General features: G+C 39.4%; 1 protein-coding gene across 2 annotated transcripts in view; it reads right to left on the reverse strand.

The window, feature by feature from the left end:
* IFT122 (intraflagellar transport 122) overlaps positions 1 to 16,675 on the reverse strand; it is a 31,281-nt gene extending 14,606 nt beyond the window's left edge. Inside the window, exons 1-15 of one of the 2 annotated variants that reach the window (XM_010085958.1) lie at positions 16,614 to 16,675; positions 15,567 to 15,652; positions 14,654 to 14,732; positions 13,777 to 13,853; positions 13,276 to 13,342; positions 12,108 to 12,254; positions 10,613 to 10,688; positions 9,877 to 10,072; positions 9,008 to 9,142; positions 8,170 to 8,372; positions 7,597 to 7,734; positions 6,699 to 6,863; positions 5,672 to 5,869; positions 3,867 to 4,007; positions 2,191 to 2,244 (exon numbers count right to left, since the gene is read on the reverse strand). In XM_010085958.1, the coding sequence (XP_010084260.1) occupies positions 2,191 to 2,244; positions 3,867 to 4,007; positions 5,672 to 5,869; positions 6,699 to 6,863; positions 7,597 to 7,734; positions 8,170 to 8,372; positions 9,008 to 9,142; positions 9,877 to 10,072; positions 10,613 to 10,688; positions 12,108 to 12,220 (1,419 nt within the window). In that variant the 5' untranslated portion in view covers positions 12,221 to 12,254; positions 13,276 to 13,342; positions 13,777 to 13,853; ... (1 more) ...; positions 15,567 to 15,652; positions 16,614 to 16,675. The remainder of the gene's footprint in view (positions 1 to 2,190; positions 2,245 to 3,866; positions 4,008 to 5,671; positions 5,870 to 6,698; positions 6,864 to 7,596; positions 7,735 to 8,169; positions 8,373 to 9,007; positions 9,143 to 9,876; positions 10,073 to 10,612; positions 10,689 to 12,107; positions 12,255 to 13,275; positions 13,343 to 13,776; positions 13,854 to 14,653; positions 14,733 to 15,566; positions 15,653 to 16,613) is intronic. The other variant, XM_010085959.1, reaches the window with a different exon arrangement.
* Positions 16,676 to 16,830: the final 155 nt, after the last annotated feature.

Genomic DNA, 16,830 nt, shown 5'->3' on the forward strand with positions numbered 1-16,830 from the left:
GAGATGTAGAAAATATTCTAGATGAGCAGGACCTAGGTGAGAAATAGCCATTGAAGAATTAAATTTTCAGGCTTAGATTTTAACTGTTAATAAAAACCTCTAGCAGGATATGATAATTATGCCTCTCCTACATTTCTGGTGAATTTATAATTAAAGGATTAAATCCCTTCTTAATTAAAATTAGGAAGAGCAAAATTAAATGTCACTATACAAACCAAAGTAATGAAAAATCACTTCTCTTGATTTCACACAGGAACATGAACACACGCTGTCATTATGCTAAGCTATTTTAAAAAACGCATCTGGTGGGGTCCTTATTTTCTCCTGTAGAAACTCACTAGCATATAATTTGGCTAAATTAACAATATGTGCGGGTGGGATGACAAACATGACAATAATTGCTAGCAATAAGCAGATTCAGAGAGTATGTTAACTTGCCTCTGAACAAAAAAGCGCCGCCACCACTGTCCCCACACGCAAGAGCTCCTGATTTCAGGCAGGCAGAGAGCACCCGCACATCCTCCGCTGCTCACTGGCACTGCTCACCGGTGGCGTGGGAAGGGGCCAGACAGGCGATGCGTGCACAGCGCCACAGAGAAACCCTTCATGCCAGTCAGACCCGCAGAGGTACACTGACGCCAAGGGACCGGTGCCACGGATACACACACACATGTGCACACACGTGTGCATGAGTGTTCTGCTGTGGATCTTGGAAACACATTACTACCCTGCGTTGGATAAAATCACTACTACTATTAGCCCATCCCACATGGAAACATATAGATGTGAATCGCATTGCAATAAAACCTCATGAAACAGGGAAGAGCATTCCACAAGCACACAAATGTAATTCTCTGCTGCCAAAGGAGACTTAGCCCTCACTGCTTCTGGTCACACTTATTTACTAGGCTGATACTGCACTGGTGTTGAAAGGTCTCTTTAAAAACTTGGTCAAAAGAACAATCAGAGGAATTGTTACACCCTTTTTTAAAGACTTCACAGAATCTTGCCAGATATAGAGATCTGGCTGTTATGTTTCCTGCTGTCATCAATTAGAAAAAAAATTGTGTCATTACTGAGAGAAAACCATTACATTAATGGAATATGTGTGCTTATTGACACCCGTACAAGCCTTAAAAGGAATCTGATATACCACAAGAAAGAGTAAGCAATGATGTAGAACTTCCACTTCTGAAGGAACACTCTCAAGAAGTCTGAAAGCAAGTTTGCATCTATTTACAAAGGGAATCTTCCTCATTAAACAGAATATAACATAACTCCAGAATAGCCTCAACAGAGGCAGAGCTGGAGAAGCATGTGTGGAAAGGAAAGGGTAGTAGTGGTGAGAGAATGCTCTCATCTACCTATCTACCCTCTAAAGGGGAGAGGAAGGGGGAGTGTCCCAATGCAGAACTTTGTCCCATGTTAGACACCAAGAAAAGTCAACTGCAACCAACTGTCGTTTTGACAGAACCAGGACAGCTCTGCAGAAAGTGAAGACAAGGAATGTACTCCTTCAGAGCAGGTGTAAATCTAATTATTGTGAGAAGCAGGAATTCCCTTCATGCCATCTCAGCACGGATCTTTAGGCATTGTCATGAAGCCTTTGTAGGACAAGGGTGATGCCATGTCTTTTAATGTGCTCATGACAGTCATTGTCTAGTGAAATTCTATCAAGAAGTGTGAGAAGACTAAGAACTAGTGATTAGAGCACAGTATGAAAGCAAGGAATCCCAAATTCTATTTCCAGTTGTCACAAACTTCTCATGAGACCTTGAGTTTGTCATTTTACTTCTCTGGGCCTGTTTCTGGCTCTGCAAGAAGGAGATAATAGTAATTACCTACCTCCAGGGGGTAAGGAAAGGCTTAATTAACTCATGTTTATGAAGTCTTCGGTACTAAGCTCTGTCAGTACAGTAGTATTCTAACAATTATTAATTGAATATTAAATGTTTCTCCAGTTTTCCTGAAAACAGTTTCAGAAGTTCTCACTGTCCCACCCCCACATTTTTTTCCATGAAGTTTCAGTCTTATGACTAGAATTTGAGTCACCTCTGCTAATCAGGATCTTTCACTCTAAACACATCTACAACAGTCAGAAGCGCCATCGGAACAGAAGTGCCTCCCAAACAGAATGTACTGACTTTGGCACAGTACCAAGTGTAAGAAAATACATTAATGCTCTCTTACCTCTATGCTGCTGATTAATTCTAGATATCTAAGGTCTCGTACCCTGGTAAATGCCTATTGAAAAGGAAAAAAAAAGGAATAAAAGGAATTAACTTGAAAAGCCAGAAAAAAACCAGCAGAATATTGCTATGCATAAATCAAGCTGTCTTCATGCAAACAGGACAGACAGAAATATGCTGGGGTTTGTGTTTGGGCAGTCCCTGACCTGATGGGCTCTGACCACAACTGCAAATGCCATTTGAAATATTACATACTTTTATTCTGGCTATTTTACAGCTTTTCTATTTTGATGTGAGGCATGATACAGACAAGGAAGTTTAAAGAAATTATTACGAGGTCGAACATACAATTGATCACATTGCCAAAGCATACTGTGTATACTTCTAGGTTTTATACCACTCTGAGAATCCAGTATAGAAGTAGCTCCGAGAGAGGAAAGGAAGTAAGACGACGATAAGATAAAAGCACGGCAAGACAGTGTAATATCTTTTGCAAATGGAGATAAATGTGCAACCCAAAGTCTCAAGTGGCAGTCACATGCGAGTACAGCAGCTTAGCACTTGTTCTTGACATGCATCAAAAAATAGAAATTTAACTCTTTAGACTGCACATTCTAACCAAACCAGCGCTTAAGAGGGCATAGAATATTCTGCTTACACCAGATTGGACTAGGAACTATGAGAGCCTTTAATGTCAAGAAGCTGCTTTTGTTCAAATTAATCCGCTCTAATTCTAAGAGGGCACTACTTTAAAATTCCAAGGAGGCACTGAAAACTTCTTTTTAATAATATCTATTTGCATAAAGCTGTCTGTGAAACTGGAATTATTCTGGTGCCTCCACTTAAGAAAAAAAGAAAAATAAAGCATTTAATTTCCTTTTAAAAAAAATCTGTTATTAAAAGATGTCTATCATTAGAGGCCATTCCCTGCATATTTTTAGAATGTTTTGTCTTTCATACAATATTTATGACATCGAACTCAGTTCGCCCTCGCTTATTTGAGAAAAGGTGGTGAAAGAAAATAGGGAAGTATTTTATGCCAGAGAAAACTCCATTCTTCAGTATATGCCCACTCCCCAAACCAAGGCATTCCAGATAGAAAATGACTGAAACGATGGCATTCCATCACCACTGCCTTCAAGGAACATTAATGTGTAGATAGTAAAGAATATGAAACCTCCACGTCTGAACTGAGGTTATATTTAATACTATGGGGAAAAAATAAGAAGTTTATCGCATTGGGGAAGGGGAAAAGCAAAGCCAGCTGAGGCATTCTTTGCTGCCACCCGGTGTTCAGCAGCACCAGTGAACCACTTCCCAGTTCTATTTCCCTCAAATTCATTAATGCCTTTCCAGCAGATGAAAGAAACCATTCCCTTTGCACTTAACACTTTGATTTAGACTGTGGCATTTATCTAGAGAGATAAATTCGATTTCAGTTTAAAAACCTCACCTCAAGATCCTGGGTAGATAACAAATCAACACTGTCTTTGGTATGTGGAGTAACACACACTAAAGAGAAGCAAGATAGTAACCCAGGGACACCACTTTGTACTCCAGACATAAAACACACACACACACACATATATATAGCGTGTGCATGTAATGTATAAATATATAAATATAGATATATAAATAAAACAATCTTTCTGATAAATAAGTAAACAACTGCTTTACCTTTTTAGCGGTTTCAAACTCCAGCCCTTCTAAGGCTTCCATGGCCAGTTCTTTCCAGTCCGTTTCAGTTACTCCTAAACACGCAATCTGATAGGCTTCTTTGAACATTTTTCGTTCCAGATATTGGTACATGGGTGCAGACTGAGGATTTCCATTGAAAAACATGTTATTAGAAAGCATAATACTGAAATATATTAGTGAAATTCTCTACATAAATTGGGGGGAGTGGGGGGGGAATACATTCCAACCACAACCATTATAAACTCCACAGAGAATAAATGTATGTTTTTTACATAATAGACAGAACAACATTCTGGGGTGTTTATTATTTTATCTTGGACAAGCTGGGTTAATTATATTGCAAACTCATCCATCTTGAAATCATCAGTTTCCTGCATATTAGGAAGTAAAGACTGTGAATTCTTCTGAGCATTGTACACGCTGAATGTTATGTACATTGAGCCAATCGATGAGTTCTGTGTTGTTTTTTTTTTAATACCATGAAAGCAGAGCAAAGGAGGAGGTAGTTTGTTCTCAAAGGCTAAAAGCATTAAAGTGCCAGCACAGCCCAGTGTGAAGCATCCCTGGAAATACCCAGACACAACAGAGAGAGGCATCACGAGGAAGTAACTCTTCTTGCCAACCCCGATGACAAAGCTGTTTTACCAAGACTGCGACTATTAAGCCCAAAAGACACTGACCTCAAGGACCTGCCCTAAAAGGGAATTAAAAAGAGAAACTGTCAACTACAGGCTGACACAAATAGACAAAAGGCTCAGGATCTGCAGCAACAACTCGAACCCTTTGAGCAAACAGGGAGCACTGCAGCTAGATCACCCTTAATTCTGGGCTTGCAACCAAAGACAGTATGCAGACTGATTCCTAGGTTATTTTTATCAATTGATCTGAAAATCATATACTTTTTTGTACTCCCTCCCACCAAAAGGGTAGCTTGGAAAAAGCTCCCTCTGTGATACTTCACAGTAATTTCGTGGAGTGTTGGTGCCTACAGCCTGCCACAGACAGACAAAGGGTGTACGAGACCTGGCCGATCTCAGGGCTGTCACCCGCACGGGGCACCCTGAGCCCAGTGAGGACAATGCCGCAGAGGAACACACGGGGCTGTAACACAGGGCTCCACTAGTTAATTAAAGCACACAGCACTTCTGCCTTCTTCACTGACTCTTGGATTCAAATCCTGACCATGCTCGGGTGCGTAAGCCAGAATTGGGTTAGGCTTTTTTTTCTCCCTTTTCTCTTTTTGTTTTGTTTCTTGGACCATTTTAGACACTTCCATTGCTTCCCAAAATGCAGAAAACAGCATTTTGTGAAAGGCAATCTCTAAATTTAGAATATAAAGACTGCCCATGTAACATTCGGACTAAAATATACAGTTTAAATATTGCTTAAACACATCTTGATGGAGCAACAATAAGACAGTATTTGATGTACTCCTAAGGAAAATTAAATTACAACTTCAGAAAAGCTACACAGAGAGACTACAGTAAAAACACAGGAAGAGGTAATACCCCCATCATATCTCTTTGCTTCTAGATTATGTGCATTTGCAAGTAGAAAGGAAGAATTAGGAACAACAATCAAAAACAGCAAAAAGGAAGTTAAATTAATTAATGCCAAATAAACAAAAATAAAATAGATCATGCAATATAACTTAAATAACAATGAAGAAAGTGTGAACTGCAATCATTTTGGTAATGGAATATGGGTAAATTTCAGAAAAGCTTCTTCTTAAACATTGATGTTTATGAAATGTAAAGCAACACTTAATGAGATTAAAGGATTACCTGCGGAACTTCAACAGCTGACATAGAAAAAACATGAAGACAGAAGATCTTGGAGCCGTTGTAACCCACAACAAAGCCTTGAAGTTTTTGCTGGTGGACAGGGAAGTTACTAGCTTTGATATTGAGGTAACCCCCTCCCGAGAAGCAAAGCATATCCTCGCACTGTGTGTTCCAAGCCACGCTATTAGCATTGGGTTCCTAACAAGCAAAATAACTGATATCACAACAGACACAATCACATCATCTTCCCTGAGAAATACGAGTCCTTCAACTAGAACATTTTACCCGTTATAGCCTGTGTGCACACACACAGATTTATTGTTTACATTTGTAATATTCTAAAGCCCAGTATATTCCTACAGAGATTTACAGGGACATATTTTACATTTCAATAAACAGCTGTAATTGTCTTTGTTTCGTATTTAATGATCTATACTATCAAACTGTAGAACATAATAGAAAATTTCACAATAGTTAGCTAACATTTAACTGCTCACTTTTCTGCCCTTACCAAAAAGGGACATTATAGACCCTGTCTTTGTAGCACTTCACTTTCTATCCAGTGTTCTCTGAAAACGTTTCATCAACATTAATGAGTAAACCCTTCGAGTGACTGCTAAACTGCCAATGAAGAGAGAATTATCATTCCTCATTTTATAGTCTGGGAATACACAACGCACAAAGAAGTTTAGGCTTTAATTCTGTTCGTACTAATGATAAATGCTCATTAACTGTAATGCTTCAAAGGGAACCAGGACAGAGCTCTAAATTAAACTGAAAAGGTCACATTTAAGTGTTCTTTATTCAGCTGTTGCTCACATGTATTTCCTGTCTTCCAATCCCTTGACTACCATCTCCAAAAGGGTAGTTCAAATAGAGAAATACATCACAGGGAAATCCTACAAAACGTGATTAATGGCTAAAATGACAGATACACGAATTGCTGTACAGCAACACTTGGTATGCTGTGTGCTTCAAATCACTTCTTGCCCCCCCCCTTCATTTTTAAAAATACTTTGACTTTTACCTGAAACAACAGCTCTTTGGTATGAATATCATACACTAGGCAGGTATCGTTTTCATCAACCACTGCCAGCTTGTTTCGGGATGCACTCATATCCAGACAGCGCACAGCTGTGGATTGCTTCAACAGGACGATTGCAAAGACATTATCGACAAATATCTTCAGAATCTAGACATATTTAAACCAAAGTCAGTCCATCCATTTTTTCCCTTAAATCTAGAACTAGCACAGCAGAAACTTTAATGCTGTTTAAAGCATGCAACCGCAATTTTTTTTCAGAGACAAACTGTGCATTAGAATTAAGGAAATGCTTTCAGTTTGAGATATCTTGGAAAGACTTGTTTCTGCAACACACTCTATGTGGCAAGCCTATACAAATAAAACCCATCAGCTATACATCCTGGATTTTTTAATGCTCCACTGGTTAAACTATTCCATTAATACTACAGGAATACATAGCATAGATACAGAAGACACAAAGGATCTCAACTTCTTCGCTATATCAGTACCTCTGGGCTCTAGTTTGAAATTTTCAGCTGCTAACTGGCTTGTGACATAAACAGCAATTTCATCTCTAGATCATCCACACCTTCACAGCAGGTCACCAGAAGAAGTGTACGCACACCAAGCAAATGTTCTGTCAGTTCACCAAGAACCTGATTTTTGTAAATTGCTCCCAACAACCTATGGACTTTAGACAAAGTTAAACATGTTTGTATGAATTTTACAGCCAGAGAACATGAAAGATAGAAGTAATCAGGTTTTAATCACAAGATGAGATTCTGTCAAATTAAATTCTGGCTTGTAAAAGAGTACGCTGCTCCTAAGGTCTCCCCCTAAGAGCACAAACCAGGTTGTGTTTGCAGTGAAAAATCACATACCAGACATGATGTGTTGTTACCTGACCATTCTTTAGACCAACTAAGAGGCCTTCTCTTCCTGGAGGTCCTCCAATTACTTTAATATAACGAATAAGAGATTCCATCAGCCATTCTCGTTCTTTAACACCACTAAATGAGAGGCACTGCAATCTTTTCTCCTAAAAGGTACAACAACACACAAAATACTGCAAGGAGGTAAAGATAACACCACTGTCTTTGATGTGCTGTGTTTATACCGACATTAGCACGTGCGCCTACTTCTACATATAAATATCATAAAGTCAGTCAATTTAACAGGGCAAATTCTTTAAGGCTTTCCAATGCTATGAACAAACAAAAACCCCTCACCTTTTTCTAAAATTTCACCCCCACCCCAGAGCTCCCCTGGATTATGTGCTAATTTATCAAAATCATTACAGAGACTGTTTTACTGAGCCACCTGTGGCATGCCACAGCTCTTGTTTAGAAGTACATCAGCACTGCACATTACAACAGCACTGCTCATTGGTACCTTGGGGAAAAACTGCAACAGATTATACAGCACAATGTTTTCCAACCAGCCCCAAGACTACTCGAGCTATTGAGGCACATACCTGGCATAAAATAATGTGTTCTGAACATACAACCAGCAAATTGCATTCAAATTTTTTTACTATCTTCTCCTTCACCCGATAATACATATCTGAAGAATCATCCGAGTATAACTCGTAAATCAAGATTTTCTCTGGCATCTGGATTGCTAATCTGTTTTTGTAGATTGCAATTTTCTTTACAAGCTCTCTGCCTTTTATTCTAACTAGAGAGAAAAAAAACACACAAAAACAACACAGTACAGGCTGACACAAAAATAACAGATACAGAAATCAGAAAACTTACTAATACATTGAAATTGAATCTTTCTGAAGCACCTCTAAAATTAAAAGCAGATTCCTCTTCGGATATGTTTGTTGTTCTCCATCTATGTAATCTACTATCCCTGTCACAATTTATCACCCTCTATTATTTGTCAACAGCACATTTTGGAGCAATACTTTGATTCCTTGCCATAAAAAGCCAGTGGATACGAACTGACAAAATCAGCACAAACCCTTGAGGCTGCAACTAAGGGGAAAAAAAAGCTAAATATGAAGTACAGTATTTTTATCTCATTCGCAGAGATTAAAACCTTATCTTAAAAGCCTCTGCCCCTCCCAATGTCCTTTCAAATCCCCACATCCTTCATTAAGCTTGTCAGTGCTGATCCTCTAGAATCCAAGTTTGCACTCTCATCCTGCAAACAGCACTCCTCAGTTTCACTGTCAAAGTGACAAGAATCTCTCTGGTACATGCAGTATATAATATCCATCAGAACACTCGGAATAATAATTTAAAAACACCAAAACAAAACAGAACGAGAGTGACGCTTTGGCCCGACTGCAAGTGTGAAATTACCTTTTTGTTCAGTAATGAGGTGTTGGACAATAACATCAGTCATGCTGTCTCTGTAAGCATAACGATCTTTGTAAAGGCCATGAACAGTGCTGAAAATCAACTGATAAAAGGATATTGTTCCATCTTGGCATCCTACTGCCTGAACAAAAGAAGAAAATTATTTTATCAATTGGTGCATGTAGGTGAGAATTGCCAGAATGTGTAGTATTTATATGAACATCATGTTTTTGTCCTGCATAATGTATAGATTGATACCAACTAAGCCTACTTCTACTTGAACAGCGGCAAAAGTGCAATGCAAAATGAGGACTGATCTCACCATAGACCACCCAGACCACCATGTTGGGTGGATGGGGTTTGGTTTGGTTTGATTTTGTTGTGGTGGTTTGTTTTTGGGTGGGGATGGGGGGGAGGCAAGGCGTGTGTTTGTTTTCACATTCACTCTACCTCTTTACATTTGTACAGCGACACAGAGTACAGCAATATGGCTAACAGTTGCCTTGTAGGCATTTTCCACAAGGTGTAATGCTAGAAACTCAATCAGAACACATTCTTCCCATTAGATTTGGTCAGCCTAGAAGTTATTAGCTGCAATTGTTCTTCTTTTCCCTCTTCTTTTTTTAATCAAAATGCAACAAACGTCTTACCATCTGAAAGCAGGTGTTACGCTCATTTCCAGCTTTCTTGCAGCCCAACTTTTACTTCTGCAGGGTATTTTTAACTTCAGTGGTAGTTACAGGACCTCACTAGACACTGCTTAGGTTCTGCTGCCTCAGTAAGGATGTCTAGACTAAGCAACTGAGTTTGGAATTTATGATCTTTCCTTATATGACAAATTGTCTCTGCAAATGGCAGAGAAACATCCCTACTCACCACATAGTTGGAGTCTGGTTTAGCTTTGCATGTCCACACCCAACTGCTTGGCTCTCCTATGGTACCAAGACGCACGCCATCCTTCGTGAAGAGGGAAACTTGTTTATCCGAACCTCCCAGTAAAATATACTCTCCTTTAGTAAAATAGCTAACACAGCAAGGGTCAAAATTGAGCATTCTGTCCTTCCCAATCTGCAAGGGGAAATAAAAAAAAAGCCACCAAAAAACATTAAAAAAGGATCATTTCATGTTTTCCCAAGGCAACAAGTGCTGTCGCTGATACCATTCCTCTCATCTCTCTGGCCACGCACAATTTTTCAATACCCTAGAACCACTGCCTATATTGAGATTCCCAAAGGCAGTTCTACAATACATCCAAGAATCCCTCCAGTCCCAAACCAGTCTACTCAGAATGCAAGCAACTCACAAAACCCCCTTTAACTGGTGGAAAAAAAATACAAAGATGTCCTCTACAGACCAGGAAACCATATCAAAAAAGACAGCAAAGTGGTAAGGACTTTAATACAGGAATTGTAAGACAGCAGCTGAGTTGCCATGGGAGAAATAAGAGTCGAAGGAAAAGATGGTTAAATAAAAGCAGACTCTTAAAAGGCTGGGAAAACAGAAAACATTTCATGTAGCTAACAAAGCACTTGCACACCCTTTGAATACAGGACACAAAACACAATCAGAAGTGACCTGCTGCTCTTGAATGCGCTTTCTAAAACATACCTGCTTGCCGCTAAGCTGGTAAAATGAAAGCCTCTGGCCCCAGTCTGCCACAGCTAAGATATCATTGCGTTCCTCTCTAACAAACAAAAAAAAAAAGTAGTAATTCTACAGCAATTTATTAATAAATTTCTTAAAGCAATAGAGCAAGTAATAGGATAGCAGGATATACTTCATATTACTGTTTAAAAACCCACAAACTGAAAGGACAGCAGATGTACCTCACCATTTAAAACTGAGGAAGACGGCCTGGGGACACAAAAGAAAAATCAGTCTCCTTTACTAGAATAATCCCAAAGCTTGATGTATCACTTCACATACAGCTACACAGGCAGTGGTACAGTGAAGTTAATGGTCCCTTAAACTGATGAAGCACCTGGGCCCAGGTTCTGATCTTAGCTACAGTAGTACAAAGCCACCGTAACACCAAAGTCAATACAGCTGGGCAGGAGTGAACTACAGTTATCAGTGTAAGCCGGGGGGGGGGGGGGGAAAAAAAAAGACCAGCAGCAAACCAAGGAAAGGCTTCAGGTCTCAAATTGTTTAACTTTGGTACTCTGACATGATCTGTTCAGCTTGGAGCAAACCATGAGAGTCACCTTTTCCACAGCTTCTCACCTAGGAAGAAGGGAGATGGTAATCTGGACATTGTGCTGCAAATAATGCCTCTAGCCATAAGCTGAACAAAGAGGAAACAGGCAAAAAACCAAATGAAAAGCCAACTGTTCAGTTAGCACCCTCCCTTTGCTCAATGCATGATGCATGCACTTGTGGGGAAGAGCAACATGTTATCACACACTGAAGAACTACTGCAAACCGAACACATACTAGCAGAATAAATTAAAACCATACAGGCAACTGTTCATCTAGAATTTCCAAATTTTTGAATGTCTGATTTTGTACCCTGCATAGTGCTCTCTGCCCTTGGTACTTGTCAAAACTTACTGTTCTAGATTATATAGGTACGTATGTTCCTTTGAAGTTTCACTCACAAATTCATAGAGGTCTCCTCCTCCTCCTGGTCTCCCTCTGTCTCACTATCCTGCCTACTGCCAGGCCTGGACTCCAGTACTGGTAACTCCTCTAAAGAGCCGTGAACTGACTCCTCTTGTTCATTTGCTCTCTTCCAAAAATTCTCCCACCAACTGCAATAGCAATTGTTTATTCACATATTTGGAACAATATTCTCTCTGAATTGAAGGGAAAACCACCAGTTCCCCTCTCTCTCCCCCAATCCAAACAGACACACCCCCCCCCTCAAAAAGAGAAAACAAACACAAAAGAAATGTTTTTTGACATCTAAGTGGAACTTGTTCCCAGTTTCTCCATTCACTTAAAGACTGGCAGCAAAGCCAAAACCCCAGTACATAATCACGCAAAAAAGGTAAGGTGCATGGCATTACTCTCTTTCAGCAGGGATAAAAGTCAAGCCTTTCTGCCATCAATAAACCAAGGATTATCTATTCAGCATGAAAAAAGGAAGGATGAAATTATTTACCTGGATGGATTCCAACAAATTGACCATATTGGAGATGAAGCACCCCCTGTACGCTCTATTTTAACCTTCTCATCACCATTTTTATTCCTTATGCTGACAATGCCGTTGAACATCCCCAGAGCAAGGTACTGGCCATCATTTGTCCAGCTGATAAAACACACACATACTGAAGAGCAAACTACTAAAAACAAGCAGCAGGAAGGTAGGATGGTACAGCATACTCAAACAGGGAAGATAGATTGAAATACACTTCTAAGAGGCAGTACTGGGAGGTAGCCAGTAATCCTACAGTTTGTTTATGCATCTAAATCCACATTTATGGTAACAGCATGCACTAGAGCAAGAACATTTTATAACATACATAGAAATAAAACAAATGTAGGGATGAAAAAAAATAAAGTTATCATCTGCTTGCAATATTTCTAAAATGCGCTAAGTAACAGATACATTTTTGGAGATTACAGTGCTGGCAGCAGACCAGACTGTTTTAAAAACCATATTTAGAACACAGGTCAGATAAAACTGCATGGTGCAGGACAGAGGAGACCTGGTTTCTGTTCTTGTCTCTGCTGTAGTTAGACGGATGACTTTACACAAATTAGTGGACCCTTGCTTCAGGTTCCCCATACTGGTACTATCTCCTTCTACAGAAAATAGCAAAAACGTAGGAGATGAACAGCTCTACAAACAAAAAGTGTAATTATTTTTCCCCTAACTTCGTTTTACTGTTATTGCACAAGATGGCTAAATAGAGGGAGAGAGAAGGTAAGACACTTGCTCAAGACCAGAATACCTCTTTGACACTTTCAGAAGAATTCCATTATAAACAGTACCAAACAAAAGCCAAAACCTTTTGTTATTAAAAAAAAAAGGTCTCTCCAAGACTACTCAAGAAAGAACAAACCATCTTTCACCAATACTAGCCATATTCCTACTGGAGCATTACAAATGCTGCTCAGGTGTTTTAATGGCAAGAACAGCAAAGCAGCACGAAGGACACAGTGCTGCTGAACAGCAAAGCAGGAGAGCCCGTCTCGTACTGCTTGGTAGTGTCTCTGCTTATGTTGAACTGTTTCACTGGAACCCTTTTTTCTTTAAGCTTGCATATTATTCTGAATTGTTTGTATTGAAACCAACTTAAATGACACAGGTAATCCTTAAAACTTACCTACAGCAAGTAATCTTACTGCTAGCTTTATGTTTAGTGACCGACTTCTGTTCGGGAGACCACAAGCCTGGATTAAAGCAAACAAAAAGCCAAAGTAAATTACAAGTAAGCATTTACCAGTGTCCAGATTAGAAACTAATATTGTCAGAAAACTCAGCTGGGACTTCACAGGGATCAAAGTCTCATCCACTGCTAGAAGGACATTTACGTACATATTATTTATCAGCAAATGGGAAAAAAAATCCATCTAAATAACACAGAGGGTGTCTCTGCAAAAAACTGTAGTAACAGAGTAGTATATTTTACCCAGTGGCACCTCACTACACTGTTATTTCCAACAAGTTTAAGTGATTTAAGTAAGTCTCTAATGCTACTGAACTTCAGGTAGCCTTGTACCTCATCTTTCCTAGATAGACAGAACTGTACCTATCTGTAGTTAGCTGAGCTATACAACTTGATTAATAGAATTTCATGGCTTAATGTCAGAGGAAGAAGACATACCAAAATCACTGGACGAGCAGGATGCCAACTGATGAGTAAGAGGATTGTATGAAACACACTGTATAGAGTCATTATGCCTAGAAAGAAGTTACAATCATATTTCAGTAAATGATTCTTAAATGCCTCCTTTTCTGACTTTCAGCAAGATAGCTGAAAGACTTCCCAGATGCCAGAAATAATTTGATCAAGTTTATATTACATCAAATTAATCTGCAATTACTGTAAACTAAATCAGCTATAAAACTTAAAAAAAAAACTCTGTAACTGCCAGGATTCACTGTATTTCATCAAGATTAGCTAAAATGTACGGAGATGGTGGTTGGTGAAATATGATGAAAGGTTATATCCAAACTGTAAACCAAGTATGCTTGTGTGTGCTCCTGGCAGTACACTAGCTGGTGCATACTAACTAGTAATAAACGTACACACACATTCAGACACAGAATTTGAAGATGTCACTTAAGAGGGATGACATAAAAACAAAGCCAGAGAAAGATGGAAATATACCAAAAGTACCAAACATTATCTTTAATTTGGTCTTCGAACCAGAACTATATTGTTTATTTTACAAGACTGGGGTTATATTCTGTTTCATTTTCTTTTGATCTATACAGAGTTTCCCCAGTTCTCTGCCAGCCCTCTAAATTCAGTGATTTATCTAGACTTCCCATCCTCTTTCAAACCTCTAATTGCTTTCCTGCCTCATTCAGATACTTCAACTGTTCTTTTCCTCTTCCCTCTCCTATTACCCACTCACTAGCATTTTCTCTGACCTTAGTCAACCTTCTTCCAAATCTAGCGGCACATACTCTTTGACAGCAGAAGTGCATAATCAAAGTCCGCTTTGAGAGGCACGGAATTGAAAGGCATCACTTACGTGTATTTCAGAATTCCTTCTAACTTTGAAGTCCAAATTATCACACTTTTATCAGCAGAGCCAGATGCGAAACGTTTGCCTAGGAATTAAATGTAATTATAGCCCACACACACAAGAATCACTTTAACCCCAAATACTCAATCAAAGAGAGACCAAGAAGTTCTTGAACTTGACAAGGCTCCAGTAATAAAGGGCCTAACGCTGCAAGTGTCTTGATGTGACTGTGCTTCTCCAGCTACATGAAACCCCGATGACTTTATTTTGTTGTTCCCACAGAGAGCGCCTCATTAAAGCCCAGCCATGCAAGCGAGTAGCCAGGCTTTGCAATGCTGCCAGGCACAGGCTGGAGATTTACGTTAACAGTGTCAAGGGAAAAATGGGACATTTTCACAGGTACTGCCTATAACTTAAACAGTAGCATCTGCGAGTAAGTCGTCCTTTGAATCCCCACACAGTAAGTCCCCACAGAAAGAGAATCAGAAACAATGAAAGAACTGCGAGCAGAATAAGGTCTGTGGTGAGGACGGTAATGTGTGAAGGATCAGAAGATGGGGAAGCTTTGGGATAGAGGAACTACAGGAATAAAAAACTGAGGCAGGCGGAGTATTAGGAAGAGGGATCCCTGGGGTAAGCCTTCTCCTTACATCACCACACACATACAAACTTACCCATCACTGAAGGAGAAGGGGAGCGGAAGGGGGGACCACAGTTCTGGGATTAACAGGTGTACATGTACAAGTACAGGACTGCTGCGTGCAGCATTTGTACAGCAGTTCAAACTCTCAGTTCAAACAAACAAACAAACACACACCAGCACTCCCACATGTTCAAAACACTGTTACTGAAACAACCCTGATTTCTCCATTTATCAATAGGCAATAAGAAATAATAAAGCCCCCCAAGCGATATTTACCATCTTTAGCATAAGCCACACAGTATACCGTGTCCTTATGTCCTTTCAAAGGCTGAATTAAGGTTCCATCAGAAGTATCATATACCTGTTTAAACAGGGGGAAGACAAAAACAGACACAAAAAGAAGAAAACATACATAAAAATCTTCCAGTGAGGACTATGATATAAAATTACTGAAGGCCAACAAGCTTATATATTTTCTTCTGTGTTTGCTTTTTTTGCAAAGCATGCAGTCCATGCCAGACAAAACATTTTAAAGCGTAGAAGCAGCTTTCCTTTATGTAATATTTCTCAGAACGAAAGAAGACTCAGCATTAGAAAACTACACACACAAAAGAAATCTCCAAACAGCTCATTTGGCCAGCTTGTTTTACTTCTTTCCCCTGCGTTAGATGTTTAAATATAATAAATTACTGGAAAGATCGATCACCAAATATACTGTTCTGCAAGCACTGAAAATAACACAGCCTGCTGTCCTGCAGTTCTGAATGACATCTCTACAATCCTGTGACCCATCCATCCCCGCAGTTTCCACACCTGCCCCATCTGGAAGCTCTGCAGGAACTGTGACAAACATGGTCTTGAGCTGCTCTTGGTGATGGGTTAGCAGCAAGTGGACCCAGGGAACTGCAAAAAGTTATAGCTGAAGCTTCTCACAAAGTAGGGACACACAAGGATTTGAGTTTCTTTCTCCTTTTCACAGAGATTTGCATGAAACTTTTAACAATGCAGTATTTGTATGCCATGCCATGGGGCTCAGTTTGGATGCAGGTTAATGGATTTCAAACGACAGGGTGAGGTGCTAGAGGACGAGATGGCACAAGTAACTTAAATCTCATTACTTTTGGAAACAGAGCTTAAAACTTGGTAAGAAACATTAAAAAGCTTCAAAACACTTTGCAGTTAGCCTGCATTAATATGTATGCGGATATGATGCTGGACTAGCAGAGATAAGAGGATTTTTGATAGGCTATATTCATAAGTTAATGTGAAAGAAATCATATTCATACAGCTGTAAATGCAAGAGGAAAAAAACCTTCCCCTCCCAGCAGCCTATTTCCAGCAGCAATTATCAATTGAGTCCCATCCGGTTTGAACGCAAGATCATAAATACTAAAAAATAAAAATAAAAAACCCTAAGAAAACCCCATATTAGTAGGCAGAAAATATATTTCCTTTAACGTCAAAGATACCACATAACAAAAATAGTACAGGCACACTTGAGAGTGTCTCCGATCCCTGAGAAAATTCCCCAAATAAAAAG

This window comes from Pterocles gutturalis, unplaced genomic scaffold (genome assembly GCF_000699245.1).
Source record: "Pterocles gutturalis isolate BGI_N339 unplaced genomic scaffold, ASM69924v1 scaffold37600, whole genome shotgun sequence".
Classification (NCBI taxonomy): domain Eukaryota; kingdom Metazoa; phylum Chordata; class Aves; order Pterocliformes; family Pteroclidae; genus Pterocles; species Pterocles gutturalis.